At 53.9% G+C, this 18391-nt stretch overlaps 2 protein-coding genes across 2 annotated transcripts; both read right to left on the reverse strand.

Annotated features, from left to right (window-relative positions):
* Positions 1–75: 75 nt before the first annotated feature.
* SRRT (serrate, RNA effector molecule) lies at positions 76–13564 on the reverse strand. The gene is given in 22 exon segments (XM_032872526.1): positions 76–269; positions 370–496; positions 616–705; positions 906–1062; positions 1226–1419; positions 1694–1847; positions 1945–2025; positions 2027–2119; positions 2446–2634; positions 2897–2975; positions 3088–3149; positions 3498–3655; positions 3851–3968; positions 4051–4149; positions 4335–4519; positions 4645–4814; positions 6670–6858; positions 7116–7210; positions 7212–7263; positions 7515–7643; positions 12858–12997; positions 13275–13564. Coding segments are annotated over 21 exon segments (2619 nt in total). The 5' UTR covers positions 12980–12997; positions 13275–13564; the 3' UTR covers positions 76–193.
* Positions 13565–14459: 895 nt separating this feature from the next.
* TRIP6 (thyroid hormone receptor interactor 6) lies at positions 14460–18358 on the reverse strand. The gene is made up of 9 exons (XM_032872532.1): positions 17842–18358; positions 17447–17574; positions 17238–17363; positions 16554–16931; positions 16150–16243; positions 15864–16033; positions 15207–15385; positions 14815–14935; positions 14460–14703 (listed from the first exon to the last, which is right to left on the reverse strand). Exons 1-9 carry the CDS (start codon positions 17948–17950, stop codon positions 14572–14574), a joined length of 1437 nt encoding a protein of 478 aa, XP_032728423.1. The 5' UTR covers positions 17951–18358; the 3' UTR covers positions 14460–14571.
* Positions 18359–18391: the final 33 nt, after the last annotated feature.

The following is an 18391-nucleotide window of genomic DNA, read 5'->3' on the forward strand; positions in this document are numbered from 1 at the left end:
AATGGTGCAGCTCAGCTAATTATGGCCCCAGCCAATCTTTGGGAGAATTTGGGGAGGTACATAATAAATAATCAATCACTATGGAAGTGCTTTTATTGGCAGTAGGGCTGAACGTACAAAAAAAATTCTCAGCTGGATAGGACCAGGCAGTCACAATTCTAGAGGAGGCCAGGAGTGAGGAGAAGTAGAGGGCTCAGAAGAAGTCCACATCATCTGGAGCGTCCAGGTCACGGTATTCCACAATGGCCCGTGGGTCTCCTCGGACCATCCTGTGAGATATGGAAGAGGTAAGGTGGGAGGACAGCTGAGGGTCGCTGAAAGGGAGCCTGAAGAGGGCAAGAAAGCTTGGACATCTTAGCTCATTCTCACCTGTTCCGAGGCTTCCCGGGATAACCTCCTTGGCCTCGGAAGGCATCATAGTTCCCTCGGCCAGCACCATAGGGGGCGTGAGGGTACGGAGGCCCTCCCGTAGGGACCGCAGGGCGGACAGCACCAGCTACACAAGAGATTGGGATTGAGTTGAAAATCTGTGACCTCAACTATACCTTGGTTTGGCTTCCTTTCTCCCAGCCCCTCAGAGCCACTAAGCCCTTTCAAGTCTCCCCCTACACTTACCTCCATAGCCCAAGATGGGGGGCCGGGGCTGACCATAGGGCATCAGGCCCTGGGGAGTCTGGTGTGGGTAGGGGAGTCCCGGCGTCAGGCCTGGGGGGAGTACAACATGGACAGGAACATGAATTACTGCGGGAGGGGGGAGTGAGGGGGCGGGGAATGACCACTGGCTTTTAGGAATACTGCCTGAGTGGAAAAGAATGTTTTCAGAGGAGCATAGGATAAAGAGAACCAGGAGTCCTTGATAGTCAAGGGAGTGGGAATGTGGCAGACCCTCATGGATCGTATCTTACTCTGGGCAGGGCCAGGTGGCTGAGCTGGCTTGATCTCCGGCAGAGCCGGGCGCTTGGCATCAGTGAGAAAGTTGTTAAAAAATGCAACCTCCTTCTTCACTTCCTCAATCTTCTCTGCATGCTTGTTGAAGATATGTTTGCGTACAAACTCAGGACCCTGGGTAAAGAGAGAGAGGATCAGAACAGAGCAAGCAATGTGGAAGGATAATCGACCTCCCCGCCCACCAGTTCCAGAGCCAATTCCTCCCCAGGCCAGAGGCAGCTTCCTGGCTCAACCCCTTCCACCCACAGTTCTAACACAGCTCTCTACCATCCCAGACCTTGAATTTCTTGCCACTGAGAGGGCATAGCCACTTATCCTTGCCCAGTTCCTGGGTGTTAGAGGTGACAAACTTCTCCACTTCCTGCTCGGGGTCTTTGCGCCCCATCTTCTGAGCCTCTTCCTCGGAAAGAGATTCCCGCACACTCAGCAGCGGAGTCAGCTTCTCCTCAAATGTCTTCTGCCACTCTAGCACTGTGGTTTGGGAACAGGGACAACAGCGAGCTGGAGAAGGGAGCCAGAAGCAAGGAAGGGACGAGGGGCGCATGGCTGGCTCAGGGCATGTGACTCTTGATCTCAGGGGTCCTGAGTTTGAGCCCCACGTTGGACAGAAAGATTATTTTTAAATATTTAAAGAGGGGGGGAAAAAATGAGAGGCTGGGAAGGCACTGCTCCCAGAACACATCTACGACCAGAAGCAGTTGAGAAAGGGAAACCAAAGGGGACTCGGGAGTGGCTGGGAGCCCACCTTCTCCATGACTGATGCGGTTGGGAGGCATGGGCCCCCGAACATGGATGATGCCACAGCGGTTGGGCATCTCATCCTCATTGGGGTACTCGCAAGTGTTATAATAATCCAGGGAGTGCACAATGCGCAAATAGAGAAGAAGTTTGTCCAAAACCTGAGAGAAATCAAAACCTGTGAGTTCACCATGCTCTCCTGGGCCCTCTGCTGCCCCAAGCCAGGAAGGACCCTTGCCCGCCTGCTCTTGCTGGCACCTTGATCAGTTTTTCATCCCGCTCCACGTTGATCTCTGCCGGGTTCCCTTCCTTAGGGGGCTCCTCAGGGGGAGCCCCCCCCACTGCTCCCCAGCAGCTCCTCCTCCTCTGCACTCACTTCCTCAATCAGATAGTCAGTGATGTTCTTCAAGATTGGGTTCTGGGAGGGCAGGCTCTGGGAAGGAGGAAGAACAAGGGCAAGTGAGATGACAAGAGAAAACTCTGAGGCAGATAAATAGTCCCAGCAGCTCCTCATCTGAAGCAGAAAGGAATCCAGGGTTCCCCTGGCCTGTTACCACTGCTTCGTTATTTGTCTTTTTCTTACTTATTCTCTCTTAGCCAATACATCATCACTATGCCAGTCTGTTCTAGTGGAAGCTGGATGTGCTGCCCAGATAGGCTGAGAACAGGGGATTAACACTACAGACAAGACCAGAGGTGCCCACAGCAGAAGACATGGTATGGGCTGCTTCTGGAGAAGTTTCACGGGGAGTCACTGACTGTTGGCAGAGGAGGTGTCCCAGGCTCGGAGGCCCAGAGCTGGGTCCTGTCATCCAGCGTATGGATCAGCTTGGCAGCCAGCTTGATGTCGTTGCGCACTATCTGCTTGTGCTGGGTAATGCCGTTGATGTTGCGGACTCGGCGAGTCAGGTCTCTGTTCACACCCGGGCTCAGTTCACACTCCCGGAGCTAGAGGGAGCCAACACAGAGCTCACCAACACTTGCCCAGGAAGCAGCAGCTCCAGGAACTGGCCCTACTGACAGGACCAGCGACTGGACCATGAGCTCCCCGAGAACAGGGACCAGGAACGTCTTAGCGTCTTACTCACAGATACCGGTATATGCTTAATGTGAGCAGACTGGACGGTCAATGGGGGGCAGAATGAATGAATCAAAGAACAAAGGAATGAGAGGTTGTGTGCAGCACAGAGAGCCCATTCCCAGCACTTACTCGGATATTCTGCAGGTTCCAACAGATCTCTTTGATGTTAACACTGCGGTCAAAGGTCACCCAGCCACGACGGAAAAACCTGCAGAAGAAAAGGTCAGCATAACCCTGGGGTGGAAGGGATCCTGGCCATCAGCCTCCCCTTGTGCCATATCTCCAGGATATCCAGGGTCACTCTCCTCCCCATTCCTTACCTCCTCTCAGGCTGGGGCTCTGACAGCGCCACACGCATAAAGCCTGGGTATCTTTTACAAAGCTGGAAAAACAGAGGAACAGAAACCCCACTGAGTGATTCAACGTTTCACTTCTTCCTCCAATCCCCCTGTCCTCAGAACCCCGGGACTGCCTTTAACTCTTTACTCAGGTTAGGAAACACCAATAAAGGGCTTAAGAGTAAGGGCACTTAAAGGCAAATGGTGCGATCGGGGCCAGCCCACAAAAGGCATGGACCCATGAGAAGGAGCTTCCCTGTTGGAGAAACAGGGGTATACATCAGAAGCAGAGTCACACTATCTTCTCCCCGCCTCACCAGCTCCCCCTCCCTGCCACCAAAGATGGAGCCCGGGTGCCATTCCTGCCCCCATGACCACTCTTCCCCACTCACAGAAATGATCTCTGCCCGCGAGATGTTGGGTGCAATGTTGCGCATGAAGAGGGAGCAAGTCTTATGGAGGGGCCGAGGTTTACATTCCAGCCCAGGAGTGTCCTTAGGCTTCTCCCTTTCTTCTTCTTTGGGCTTCTCCTTTTCTTTGAGTGCCTCTTCTGGGCAGAAAGTGGTGGCAATTGGTGATTTTTTTATTGTTGATTTTTAAGGGGAAGACAGAGAAGCAGTCACACTCCCACCTCCACGCCCTCATCTCCCAAAAGGGCCGCCCCTGATCAATTTCACCCACTCCCACCTCCCCTACCCCTATTTAGTAGGAAGAGAACAGACTAGAAGCAGAAAATAAAACCCACCAGCCTCCTCCTTCTCTTCCTCAGCTTGGCCACTCTCCGACTCCGACTCCGACTCGGACACACTGCCTTCGTCAAAGCTGTCATCACCGCTGTGCTTCCTGTTCCGCTTCTTGCTACTCTGTGAGCCACGGCAGGAGGGAGGGAGTCAGGTAACCAGGCCCCTGGGCCCGACACCAATCCCGTGGTAAGAGATACCCTACCTTTTTGGCATCTTTCTCAGAGTCGTCTTTCTTCTCTTCCTTGTCCCCATCACCCTCAGATTTCTTAGTTTTGTCATCGTTAGAACTGTCGTTTTCAGCCTGCAGGTAAAGACAATCCCAGGCATGTCCATCTCCCCTGCAACCTTTATCAGAACACCGGTGCCTCCCTAGCCCTCCGCCTCTCCTGGACCCATCACACAGCCCTCCAGGACCCCGACCACTGAAGCTGCTCCATCATCCTCCCCAGGCGCTCACAGGCAGCACCCGGCAAGCCCCGCACTGACCTGTTTGCCGTCTTCTTTCTTGTCGTCCTTCTCACTGGCCTTGCGCTCTCCGTCCCCCATGCCCGGTCCGGCGCGGCCTTCTTCTTTCTTGCTGGGCTCCCCAGGCTTTCCTGCCTGCTCCTCCTCCTCCTCCTGCTCCAGGATGCGCAGATCATTCTCTGTCCCTCCTTCCATCTTAATCACAGCTACCAACAAAGGGAGCAACGGTCACAATGGCCCTGGCCTTTAGCCTCTGGCCTATCAACTGACTTCTGTTTCCCAACCAAGATCTTGGTCACCGCACATCCTCTTCCCCTCCCAGTCCACACACCTGCATCCAGCATTTTGACAATGGCATCAGCTTTGTCTATGTCCAGGAGAAGATTATCAAACCAGCCACTCTCCATGAGGGACAGGAACACCCTCAGTCGGTTCTGCAGGGCCCCCCGGGCCTCCTGCCGACGCTTCCCCACCTCATCTGGGTGGTACTTAGACCGAAACCTGGGAAGGAAGTAGGGAGGGAAGAGACAAAATAGTCACTGGATGCCACGGCCAGGACATGGGGAGGGGCCCAGGCAAGTCAGGGCTTAGCCCCCATCCTCTCACACCCACAAAAAACCAAGAAAGCAGAAAGACTGGGGAGAGGGGTGCACTAGAACCACCCAATACCCCCAAAAGGAACCAGAGGTTATGCTCTGAGAAGATCTGGGGGAGAGCCAGGAACTAAGAGCTCTGGATTTGGGAAAAGCAATGACTACAGGGGGAGGCCAGGGTTAGAGAGGCAGAATGATTGCCCTGAGTCTCTGGGAAACACTAAGTTAAAGAAGTGTCGTTTCCCAAAGCTTCCAAGAGGAAGGCTAAGTAGCAGGCCCCAAAGAACCTCCCTCTCCTTGCCAACCCCCAACTAAAGTCATTACAGGACTGCTCCCACCAACTCCCTCCATCCCTAGGTGGAAGACAGAGGGAAACCTGAAATGCACCAGAGAGGAAAAGCCAAAAAAGGCAGAAAAGCTTTCTCCCCGCTTGGGAAGAAAAGCAGATGGTGGAGGGACAGGGAAAGACCAAAGGGAGAAACTGAAGTGCCCCTATAACGTCAGGTACTGCCCACAGGGAGAGAGAGAGGAGAGGGGTAGAGGATTAGGATGGAGCACGGAAAGAAAACATTTAAAATAGGACCTTGAGGGGGGGAAAAAAAAAAAACCAGAAGAAATGAAGAGTATGAGAAAAAGCAGAAAGTTAAAGTGTGAGAAAGTCCCAGAAATTGAAAACAAAGGGAAAAAACTGAAGGCCAGAGAGACGGGGGGGGGGGGGGGGGGGAGGGAAACAAGTGGTTAGGCAAGGAGCAAGGACAGGGATGGAGAAAGAATGAAAAGTACATGAGAGAATGAGACCAAGACACAGAGAAAGAAGAAAGAGGGGACAGTGACAGACAAAACAGAACCACAAGTTGAGCGTGAGAGGAAAGGAAAGCCGCAGGCATCACCTCCAGGATCTTTACCTTGGCCGCTTGGTCAAACAGAGCTCAAGATTTAACTAGCCGCGCCCAGGGCCCATGCTGGCAGGTGGGCCACCGGCTGGCTCCTGGCTGGGGCGTCCCGGCCCAGATGCCCCACCCCCGCGGGGCTCCGCGGTGGGGGCCCTGACTGACTAGCTGCCTGAGCGATCACATTCAGCTAAACCGCTGCATTGTGCACAGCAGTGCCCTGCCTGTCTGCCTGGCCGGGGCAGCGCAGCTCAGCCCAGGGGGCTCATGTATGGGCTGGGTATGGTGGGGGTGGAGGTGGGTTTGCTCCGAGCTCCGTCGATGAGCGGGTGTAGTTCCCAGTTCTGGCTCTTTTCAAGGAGGAGGAGCAGAAAGAGGATGAGGAGGAGGAGGAGCAGGAAGGGGGGAAAAGATGGTTGATTAAAATTAAAACATCCACAAAAGGAAAAAAATTAAAACTCTTTTTCTGTCAAACGACCCTGAGATCTTTGCTTTTTCTTGTCTGGATTCACTCGTTGCTTTTGGGAGAACACCACAGCCACACAGGGTCCCGGCGATCAGGGATGACAATGACCCCATACCAGCAAGTGGGAAGCAGTCTGTCTGCTGCCCCAAGGGAACAGGTGGCTCTGGCCAGCTGCCTGGAGGTGTCCCACTCACTGAGGACAGAGGGGAAGCGAGGTGGGGTGGGAGGCCGTGGCAGACGCTGAAGTGAGGAGGAGAACCCATCAGCCAATGCTGTTGCACTTCCCATCCCCCACCCCCGGGAAGTTCTGGACTGGGGAGAATGGTAGAGGACAGGGCTGCAGGCTCCACTGGCAGGGCCAGGGGAAACATGCTGGGAACAGAGAGGAGGAAGACGGGGGCACTCACCACTCCTCATCTTTATGAGCCAAAAAGAAATCCTGCATCTGCTGCCTTCGGAAATCCAGCTTATAGTCATTATAGCGCTTCACAGCCTCGGTCTCATCCACAGAGTCATCCAGTGACAGGAGAAACTCCTTGAAGGTCTTCATCACCGGTGGCGGCACACCCAGGTCAATCTCTGCGATGCTGCCCAGCCTGGGGGGGGCCCGGGCAGGAAGTCTTGGTTGCGGGGGAGAGGGTGGGGGGGATGGGGGGGCCAGGGTAGCCAGCTGTCCCCTTCCTTTGCCCACCACGGACACCACCCCAGGCACCGACTGCTACCACCCTCACAGGCACTGCCCTCTGTACCCAACCCGCTTCCCGGCTCCAGCCATGGTCCTTGGCAACCCCAATCCGACCCCCAAACCTAACATCTCCCTTCTCCCAAGAACCCCAGAACCCCAGGTCTTTACCTGGCCTGGATAGGCAGAACATGGTGCTGCATGATGTGGACGTCCGGGTGGCCCCAGGGCTGAGGGGGGCCGTAGGTAGGGCCCCCACCCCCCCCCAGCATAGGGCATCTCATAGCCACTGTGGTATGGGTCAGAGCTGTGCTCATCCCTGAGGGTGGGGGACACAAAAGTCAGACAGAGAAGGGAATCGTGTCTCCAGAGCACGAAGGAGGACGGGACAGAGGAAGGGGCATATGGAATGTGGTCTCTCACCCAAGGGTTTAGGGGATAAGAGAGATGGGTTTATAAGAAGTCTGAGAAGAGGAAACGATAAAGTCCTCAGTGAGAGTGAAGAACACAGCCGGGGCCAAGTGGAACTGAGGCTGAGGAGAGAAGCCAGAGAAACCGTTGCCACCTCACCAGTCTCGCCTCATGCGCTTCTGCGGGGGGCTGAGCTCGTGGCGGGGAGGGGAGAAGCGCTCTCGCCGGTTGCGGTCGTAATCCCGATATTCACCCCGACTGCGCCGCTCCCGGCCACGGTCCCACTCTCTGGCAATAAGGACGAGCAACGGTATTAGGACACAGCCAGGCATGCTCCCGGACAGGCCCTCCCTATCCTGAAACACACGACTAAAAGCCCACAATTATAAAACTATTCTCTAAACAGAAAAGAAAAAGACCCTTGCCCACTGCCATCATTTCAGCCACCACCCTCAGGCGGACGGCTCTCCGGCTTCCCTGGGAGCAGGGATATCAACCGTCCCCAGGTACGCAACTTATCAAGTGTCGCCCTCACAGCTCACGCAACCTACTGGCTTGCTAATCTTCTGCCTCAGAGCCTATCAAAGCTGTCCTCTTCCCTGCCCGGCCGTGTGCCCTGACCTTGGTCATTTCCCCTGTAACTGCGGCCTCTGGTGAACCGATGTCTGGTCCCTCCCACTTCTCTCCTGTCAAAGGGATCAGTGATCTTTCTCAAACATAAATGCAATCATGCCATACCCTTCCTTGCTAAGTGCCGGTACACAACACCACTCAAAACCTTGGTTCCTGCTGTCATTCCAGTCTCTCCACCAGTTACCAGCCACCTCCATCCCAACCTTAATCAGACAGACATCCTTTGCCCTGGCCCAGGGGTTTTCAAACGTTTGGTCTAGGGACTGCTAGCCACCCCCCTCACACTCTAAAATTACTGCAGGGCACCTGGATGGCTCAGTCGGTTAAGCATCTGCCTTCAGCTCAGATCATGATCCCAGGGTCCTGGGATCTGGCCCGGCGTCACCGGGCTCCCTGCTCAGCAGGGAATCTGCTTCTCCCTCTGCACCCCACCATGCATGCACACACTCGCATGCTCTCTCTCAAATAAAATCTTTAAATAAAAAAATTTTTTAAATAAAATTACAGATTAAAGAGCTTTCCTTATATGGATGACATCAATACTGTACTCAAAACAAGAACAGTATCTATTAATTTTGCAGTTATAAATCAACATAAATTACATTTTTATGAAAAACAGCTATTTTCAAAAAAAATTTTTTTTAATAAACAAAGTGCCACTGGGGGGCACCTGGGTGGCTCAGTGGGTTAAGCCTCTGCCTTCGGCTCAGGTCATGATCTCAGGGTCCTGGGATCGAGCCCTGCATCAGGCTTCCTCCTCTCTCTCTGCCTACTTGTCATATCTGTCTGTCAAATAAATAAATAAAATCTTTTTTAAAAATAAATAAGTAAATAAATAAATAAATAAAATCTTTTAAAAAAGGAAAGAAAAGTGCCACTGGGATGCCTGGGTGGCTCAGATGGTTAAATGCCTGCCTTCGGCTCAGGTCATGATCTTAAGAGCCAGCCTCGTTTCAAGCTCCCTGCTCAGCTGGGAGCCTGCTTCTCCCTCTCCCACACCCCCTGCTTTTGCGCACACGCTCTCTCACGCTCTCTCTCAAATAAATAAATTAAATCCTTAAAAAAAAGGAAGAAAGAAAAGTGCCATTGTTTTTGCCTTTAACAAATCTTTTCAAGGCCTGGCTTAATACGGACAGCTGAATTCTCATATTTACTTTTTTCAAAGATCTTATTTATTCATTTGAGAGAGAGAAACTGAGAAAGAGATACAGACAGAATAGGAGTGGGGGGAGGGGGGTGCCGGGAGAGCTGAGGGAAAGGGAGAAGCAGACTCCCAGCTGAGCAGGGAGCCCAAACGGGGCCAGGTTACAGCACTCTGGGATCAGGGATGGTCATGACCTGAGCTGAAGGCAGATGCTTAACTGAGCCACCCAGGAACCCCCTCATATTTACTTCTACATTCAATCTATTGTAATATGTTGTTTGGTTAAAAAACATGAAGAAAATCTAGCCTCACAGATGCACAGTTGGAAAACTAAATACTCTGGGGCACCTGGGTGGCTCAGTGGGTTAAGCCTCTGCCTTTGACTTGATCTCAGGGTCCTGGGATCAAGCCCCACATCGGACTCTCTGCTCAGCGGGAAGCCTGCTTCCCCGCTCTCTCTGCCTGCCTCTCTGCCTGCTTGTGATCTCGCTCTGTCAAATAAATAAATAAAATCTTTAAAAAAAAAAAAAGAAAGAAAACGAAATACTTTAATAAAGAGTCTTTTCAGGTAACTGAAACTATACTTTGACACTACCCAAAACTTGACAAGAGAGCGTTTCTTTCGTTAAGATTTTATTTATTTGTTTGACAGAGAGAGAGATCACTAGTGAGCAGAGCAACAGGTAGAGGAAGAGGGGAAACAGGCTCCCCGCTGAGCAGAAAGCCTGATGCAGGGCTTGATCCCAGGACCCTGAGATCATGACCTGAACCGAAGGCAGAAGCTTAACCCACTGAGCCACCCAGGCGCCCTTACTCTGCTACACTTAAACCCATTGTTCTATCTTGTCTCTGGGTGGATCCTGACATATCTCATTATACAACATCAAAATACCATATTCATTAGCATCACTTACCTATTCTCACCAAAGAATTCTTAAAGCAACAGGAAATTGTCAAACTCACACTAGTAGTGTAAGTTTTCCAAAATTTTAGTTTTCACTGGAAAGTTCCACTTCCTCACTAGCAACAAAGCTAACAATCTTCCTTGAAGTAATAGATTCTTAGTCTGTTTTCAAGAAAATATCAAATATCCAAGTAGGATTAACTACTGTTTGACAATCTTTCGTTCAGGTAAAAATGGCACCCCACCAAAAACAAACAAACAAACAAACAAACAAAAACCTGTTAGCTGAACTCAAACCTCAATCCCATACTCTTCTTTAAGGTAACCACTACTCCTATCCGCAATGCAAGTGCTTTATGTGTACTTCCCACTCATCATGCATACAAAGATGCATAAACAAAAATCCAACTTAGTAAGATTTTAAATTTTGCTGCTTCATTAAGGACAGTAAGTGAAGGGGTGCCTGAGTGGCTCAGTGGGTTAAGCCGCTGCCTTCGGCTCGGGTCATGATCTCGGGGTCCTGGGATCGAGCCCCGCATCGGGCTCTCTGCTCAGCGGGAAGCCTGCTTCCCTTCCTCTCTCTCTGCCTGCCTCTCTGCCTACTTGTGATCTCTGTCAAATAAATAAATAAAATCTTTTAAAAAAAAAAAGGACAGTAAGTGAAACCGGCTTTTTTTTTTTTGAAGATTTTATTTATTTATTTGACAGATGGAGATCATAACTAGGCCGAGAGGCAGGCAGAGAGAGGGGGGGAAGCAGGCTCCCTCTGAGCAGAGAGCCCGATGCAGGGCTCGCATGGATCCCAGGAACCTAGGATCATGACCTGAGCTGAAGGCAGAGGCTTTAACGCACTGAGCCACCCAGGCACCCAAAAACTGGCTTTTTTTTAAATGCCTGGTGCCACTGCCTTGACTTGCACTAAGACAAAAGCAGTTCTCCCACCAATGCTACAGCACCAACAACGCAAACAGCAATACAGTGAAAACGACAATCCTACCTTAAAGTTGCTATAAAAATACTTCTAACACCACAAATTCTTAGGGTCTGTGGACCACATTTTGAAAACTGCTACTTTATTATCATTTCTTTATAGGAGGAGAGAGGCAGTGGAAGAGGGAGACAGATTCTTAAGCAGGTTCCTTGCCCAGCAAGGAGTCCAGCACGGGGCCCATCTCCACACTGTGAGATCATGACCTGGGCCGAAATCAATAGTCTGACACTTAACCGAATGCACCCTCCCAGGCACCCCTGAGAACCACTACTTTTTTTCTTTAAGATTTTATTTATTAAAAAAAAAAAAAAAAAAAAGATTGTATTTATTTATGACAGAGAGAGAGAGAGAAGGAACACAAGCACAGGGGAGCTGGAGAGGGAGAAGCAGACTCCCTGGGGAGCAGGAGTCCATATGGGGCTCAATCCCAGGACACTGGGATCATGACCTGAGCCAAAGGCACAAGCTTAACCACTGAGCCACCTAGGCGCCCCAAGAACTACTTAAAAACAAACAAACAAACAAGAACTAGAACATGGGCTCTTTTCTGCACACAATTTTATGTCCCCAAGTCCAAACTGTTGACTCCACCTGTGCCTGGGGAATTCCCATTCATCTCTCCAAGTCTTGCTAAGTGTCACTTTCCTGTGCTCTCTCCGACATTATCACCTCCGACACGACTCCCCTACTTTAGATCTGCTCCTTCAACTCTTTACCATCTTTATGACGATCCCTCGTACATACTCAACTGCAGCACACCCAAGGCCATTTTGCCCTCCACTCTGGGCCCCAGACTATAGATTATTTAATCACAGTAACCACTTCTTGGCCCTTCTCAGAATTCGGAACACCTCTGACTTTCTTCTTCCTTACAAAACAGAAGGGGGGAAAAAGCACCACATGGTCTCCCCACTGAAGAAATACACTGACTACAGACTGGAGACTTCAATGACCTCGTTTTTCAAAATAACACTGAATAAATAAATGCTATTACAGTAAGTCACCTCAAAGGGCCCCCCCCACCGGAAGGTTTTGTGATGTCCTTTAGATTAAAAAAAAAAAATCGTTTCTCTTAATTAGTTTATTGGAAACGATGTCAGATTTCGCTCAATGAAAAAATCTTAAAAATAATTAACTCAAGGGCATCACAGAAAGCGAATGACTAGCTGAGTCAAACCTAATCAATTAACCTAACCCTCACTGCCCCAAAGAACTCTTTCTGATTTTAGGGAAGAAATTTAACCATATTCTGCCGCCAGAGAACAGGTCTGGTCTGACAAGCCCTCCAGTCTAGTCAATTCTAAAACATCACTTTCTTTCTTTTTTTTTTTTAATTTTTTTTAAGATTTTATTTATTTATTTGACAGAGATTACAAGTAGGCAGAGAGGCAGGCAGAGAGAGAGGAGGAAGCAGGCTCCCTGCTGAGCAGAGAGCCCGATGTGGGGCTCGATCCCAGGACTCTGATATCATGACCTGAGCTGAAGGCAGAGGCTTTAACCCACTGAGCCACCCAGATGCCCCTAAAACATCACTTTCTTTGAATCCACCTGTTTCAGAAGTAACTTACAAACAATGAAACTCACGCATCTTAAAGTACATGCATAAATATTACTTCCTCCTCAAACTTGTGGACATTTCAAAAATCGAGCCAGAGCGGGGAAAAAAAAAAAAGTCTCTGGCCAACATCGAATGGGTTGACCGACCCGAAACGGTCGAGTATAAGCGACTTCATAGGGTTCGCCCTATAAGACAGTAATAAAGGCAATGCAATGAGGGCGGAGGGCCACAGAATGAGGCAGGGGGACAAAACTGAGGAAAAGAAGTCTTACCGGTCATTCCAATCGTCCCCTCGACGTCTTTCATCTCTTTCCCGGGAACGGTCATAGTCGCTGCGCTCTCTTCTGAACTTGTCCCTGCGCCTTCGGTCATACTCATCATCGCTGTCACCCATGGCGCAGTCTGAGGGGGCCTGGAGCCCAGACAGAGGTGGTCAGGGTGCAGAACAATGACGAGGAGAGGAAAGGCTCCAGAGCCGCTCCGGAGCTGCACGCTCGCCTCCCTCCACAAAAGCCGGCCTTCCGCTGTCTCCTCCATCCTACGCCCTCCCCCCGCGCAGGTGGACGGCTGCGACACTCTACGGGACCCCCCCCCCCGGGGGGGGGGTCTCCCTGCCCACGCCCGCCGGCCGCCCGAACCCGTTCCCGCCCGCGGCAGCCCCAGCTATCCAGGCCCCGCCCCTCCCCCACCTGGGAGCGGTCGCGGCCGTTAGCCTCGCGTTCCCGCGGGCGAGTTTTCCGGGAGACCTGGGCCCGCCTCCTGCTTCGGGCGCGCGACGAGGATGGCGCGGGCGATGAGAGGGAGACGCGGGGCTCTTAACGAGGGGGCCAAGGAGTCGAAGAGAAAGTGGGACAGCCGGGAATGGGCGGTCGGCGCGCGCCGCTCCCGCTGCGCCTGCGTCACCGACGGAACGGCGCCCCAGCCACAAACTACACCCCCGCGGCCTGAACTGGAACTTAAAACACAGAGCGAGAGGCTGGGAGCTCCCGGGGATGATGGGAAGGGGCGGGGATCCGGAAGTCTCGCGCGCTTTCCGGAGCGAGAACTGCGCGGACGGCAGGAATGACGGGAGCCGAGGTGGTCCAAGCGAGGCCTCGGGAGGGCTGTTGGGATTTCTGGGCTTGAAGGAGACTTTCTTCTGGCCGAAGTCTAAGGTTGCCCTACCTCGGATGTGTCCGGGGCCTGAACCAGTTCGTGTCCAGTTGTTGACCCCCCCCACTCTGCTCGGGGAGCCTCCTGCCCTCAAGCGGGGATGTTTCCCCTTCTTCTGGCGCAAGGCGCAGAGTTGGGAAGTGCAGGCCTTTAGCAGGATGGAGCAACCATTTTAAAGCATCTCCCACCATTTTGTGCTGCGCCAGAGAGCCCGGCTTTATTGCCGGCTCGGTATTTACCACCTGCAAACCCCTATTACTGCTCTTCTGCCGCAGGGGCGCCCCAACTTGTAGGCAAAGCCTGCAGACCTGTCTTCTCCCGAACCAGTACTTGGTCGGCCTGGTTATAGGTTGAGGTCTTGATCGACAGACGCAGTCTAAATGCACCACCAACCCCGCAGACAACGCCAAGTCCCTGTCCGGGGAGCGGAGTGTAAAGGCTTAATAGGGCATGCTGCAGCCTCACTCCAAGTACGAAGACGTGGGGTGTCTTTACATCAAGTAACTACGTCTGCAAGAGTGCCTAGTGGCATTGCAAAAAACTAGGTCTAAAGAAGACCCAGCCAGGTTCTGATCTTGGCCATCAGGGAACTTGCAATCTGAGATGGCTTCTCCTACAAAAATACAGACACTCGCAGCAGGTGTGCTTGCATTAGGCTGCTGTGAGAATCAGATGAGAGACAATACACTTCAAAGTGATTTTGGAAACTCTTGAGGAATTATTATTTCACGACCAGAGGAAGAGGAGACAGCATTTGGTGACAAAGTTGTAAAGGCAGATGTCAGGGAGGGTGGCTGATGGGAAGGGGGAATGTTATAATGCTTCTGGAAAGACTCAGCAGTCAGTGGTGACGGTGGCTGAGAGCTCCTGGATGCGCCAGGCACTACACGCCTTGCACAAGATGTGCCCGTCCAACGGGTAGCAGCCCTGACACTCGCCCTCGGAGGACAGCAGCAGCCCACACTCCTGTTAAGACAGAAGGAACAGCTTTCTACCAGGCCCGGAGCCCTGGGTTCCACACATCCAGCACCCAGGACCCCCAAGAACTTCCCCTTCCCCTTGCCCAGGCCCCCTGACCTCGCACTTGTAACAGCCAATGTGAAAACTGCGATCCAGAGCAACGATTCGTACGGTCTCCTCCTGACCTGGCTCGGGCATGATGGCCCCACCACACACCGAGCATCGTGGGGCAAACTTCCTGCGGGGAGGGGGGAAGGGAACCAAGATGGTTGTTAAGTCCCTGAGTTGGAGGGGACTAACCATGGAACCCAGAGAGGGTCGGATACTCGAGGGAATGGAAGAGGCCCGAGGTATGGTTTTGGATCTTAGAAGAGAGAGAGACGGGTAACAAGAAAGAAACAAAGGCAGGGGTGGGAAACTGGAGAGGCTGGTACTGGGGCATGAAGGAGAAATGAGGAAGATGGGGAGGGTCAACCATCCTGAGACCAAGATGGGAGATGCGGCCTGACCTGTGGAAGTCCTCGATGCAATGGATCTGGCTGGTGGCGTCCACTGTGAAAGGGATGCCATCAAGGCCACGGTGGCACACCACACAGGTGAAGCAGCTGGGATGATAGGCCTTCCCCATAGCCCGCAGGATCCGGTCCAAGATGGGTTGGGAGCAAGTGGAGCACTTCTCCAGGGTGGCCTATTAGGAAGAAGGGTGGGAAGTTCAGGGCTGAGGTGGTTGGGGCAGGCGGGCACCTTGCCGGCCCACCCATCTGTGTTCGTAGCTCCCTGCAAGGGACTCAGGGAAAAGCAGCCTTGAACAGATCTGAGTGTAAGTCCCAGCACCGCGACTTCCTGGAGAAGTGATTTTTGTCTTTGAGCTTCGGTTTCCTTCCATAGGAATGGCTGTTCCGTTGGGGGGTAGTGGTGTGGGAATTTAACATACATCCCCTAAACTCTAAAATAAACGTCTCACGTTTGTAAAGGACTCTTGTCCTTTCCCTCCAGCAGCCAGTGATTTTGCTACTTTTCTCCCTTCTTTCCTATCAGTTTCGTCCCCCGGCTTTGAGCTCCGTTCCTCTTCGGGGCTTGGACATCTAGTCCCCCACCTTAGATGGAAGCCCCCCGCCTCCTGCTGCTGCTGACTCCAGCCCCCAGTCCCCAGCACACCCACTCACCACGTAGCAGCTCTCACAGTATGCCCTCCTCTCCACGGCGTAGAAATGCTGGCCCCGAAGCTGGGCCTGGCACGTGGAGCACACGAAGCAGCCAACGTGAAAGACGCGGTCCAGGGCCACAACGCCAGCCCCGTCCCCAACCACGTCTTCTCCGCAGCCGCCACAGCGCCCTGGGGACAAGGAGGGACAGGGTCCATCAGCGTAGGTCAGGAAGGTAGACTGGCGGTCCTTCTGACTCTCCAGTCCCCTGTCCCCTGCTCTTCCCACCTCCGGTCCACCCGCTCACCGAAGTACTCCCCAGTGGGAGGGTGGTTCATGTCGTGCACCAGCTTCTTGGTCAGCCTCTCGAGCTCCTCCTCAGGAGGCTGGCTCAGGGGGACCTGTGAGGGCGGAACCAGGGGTTCAGCCCTCACTCGAGCTCCCTATGCTGTCAGACTCGCTGAGGGGACCAGGCAATTCCACCTGAAAGCTCATCTGAAGAGGTCTCAGCCCAGGGTCCGGGGGCGCACCCCTAGGAGCCAAGGTACAGCTCCCGCTCCTCCCTCTTGTATCTCCTGACCAGCACCACACCCCTGGGGGATCCAGAGCACCAACACCCCGGGCATCCGACAACCAGGACACGAAACACCACCCCCGCTGCACCCAATCAGTGTCTGTGAGGACGCCCAAATCCCGGTACCCGGGGCTTACCTGGGGCCCGTACCCGCCTCCTCTTCCTCCTCCTGCAGCCTCCTCTTTAACCCCCGGCGCTGGCTCCCGGTGGCTCCTATAGCCAGCCCCCCAGACTTCACCTCGGCCTGGGAGAGGAAAGTGGGGGCCCGGGAGGGCCCCGGAGGCCTGAGAGGCCCCCCGCCTGGGAGGGCCACAGCCTCTCACTGGTTGTGCCACCTTCACTTGCACTGGGAAGGCAGGGCCAGCGGGGGTGCTGGCTGTGGCATAGGAGGCCGGAGTGGGGCCCCCGTAGGGGGACGCTGAGAGCTCTTGGGGAGGAATAGGAACACTCCCTCCATTCGGCTTCAGGGAACCCGAGCCCGTGCGGTAGGCATGGGGCTGAGGAGGCTCATAAGCCTGGGGAAAAACACAGACCAGGAGTGAGCAGGCCCGTTCCAGGACACACATCTGCAGGAAACCCCCCGTGTGGGTGTGACCCCAAGGTAAGCACTGGGCTTTGACAAGGGCCCACGTTCAAGAGGCTGATGAGCAAGAAGCCTTGGTGGCCCAGCTTCTTCCATGCTCCCATATGCATCACTCACACTTGAAGGGGGAGGAGGTTGAGGGGGGCTAGGCTGAGAATCTAGAGAAGGGACCAGGCTGGGGAATGGGGAGGAGGGCAGGAGACAAGGAGCAGGGGCAGGACAGGCGGGGGGTGGTCACCTGCCGGTCTGGCCGTCGTGGAGCATGACCACGACCTCCATCCAGCTCAGCCAGCATGCTGGTCAGCGAATCTATCTCGGCATCCAGACTCCCTGGACGCAAGGCCCCCCTATCCGGGGGGAGCCCCTGGGGATGAAGCAAAAGCATGGAGAATTCAAATCACTTGCCCCGGGTGCCCCCACCTCCCACCCCCCAATTCCAGTTCTCACCTGTGAGCGCTGGGGTGCTCCATGGCACCCCACCCAGGCGAGCCCCCGATCATCCTGTCCCCCGGGGGCCTGGTAACACTGCTCAGATGGGAGGGGGCAAAAATTGACCCTGGGGTGGGGCTGAAGTGCTGGGGTGAGGGAAGAGAGAGCCAAGGTGGGGACAGGGAAGGAGAGGAGGGTGACACGTGTGGAGGCTGCCCTCTTGGGTCCCTCTTCCTCCCTCCCCCACACACCTGGGGTCCGAGAACATAGCAGGAGGAGCGGGAAGCAGGAAGGGCTTCAGGGAAGGGGCGGCAGGGACAGGAGGGAGGCAGGAGGCAGGAGGCAGGAGCCAGAAGGCAGAGGTGAGCACGGAATGGCCAGTGGCCTCCTCGGCGGTACCGGGGCTGCCTTACCTGCTCCATGGGCTGGCGGCGGCCCCGGGGCACCTCGGGGGAGTGCTCTCCCCTGAGGGGTTCTTGCAGGCTCCAGCTGCCTTGGGGGGAGCCAGGTGGGGCCCGACATGGCCTGGAACAGGGGACTCCAGATAGCAGTCAGGCCTCGTGTAGTCCCGAGCCTCTGGTCTTGACCGCTTCTTCCGTCCCACACCTCGTTTGGAACTCCAGGAAAGAAACTTTTTCTGGCTTTTTTTTTTTCCCCTTCCCTCCCCAATTTTGGGGACAGCCACGCCCCCGGTGACGTCACCGCATTCCTGGGGGAGGGTCACGTGGCCCCTAGGCCCTAAACCGCAGTCCCTCCCCCAGTCAGCCCCCTCCTGCCGAGCAGGGAGGGCCTTCCACAGCCGCCTCCGTTTCCACCCGTCCCCCCCAGACTGGCGCCCCAAGTCCTGCACAAGGCCACCTCGCCGCTGGGACGCTCCAGTGCGGCTCTTTCCCACACTCCCCCATATAGATCTCTCCCTCTTCCCGCCCCACCTTCACCCCCCCACCCACAGCAGTGCTCCGC

Source organism: Lontra canadensis, unplaced genomic scaffold, assembly GCF_010015895.1.
Source record: "Lontra canadensis isolate GAN:19392208 unplaced genomic scaffold, GSC_riverotter_1.0 scaffold45, whole genome shotgun sequence".
Taxonomy (NCBI): domain Eukaryota; kingdom Metazoa; phylum Chordata; class Mammalia; order Carnivora; family Mustelidae; genus Lontra; species Lontra canadensis.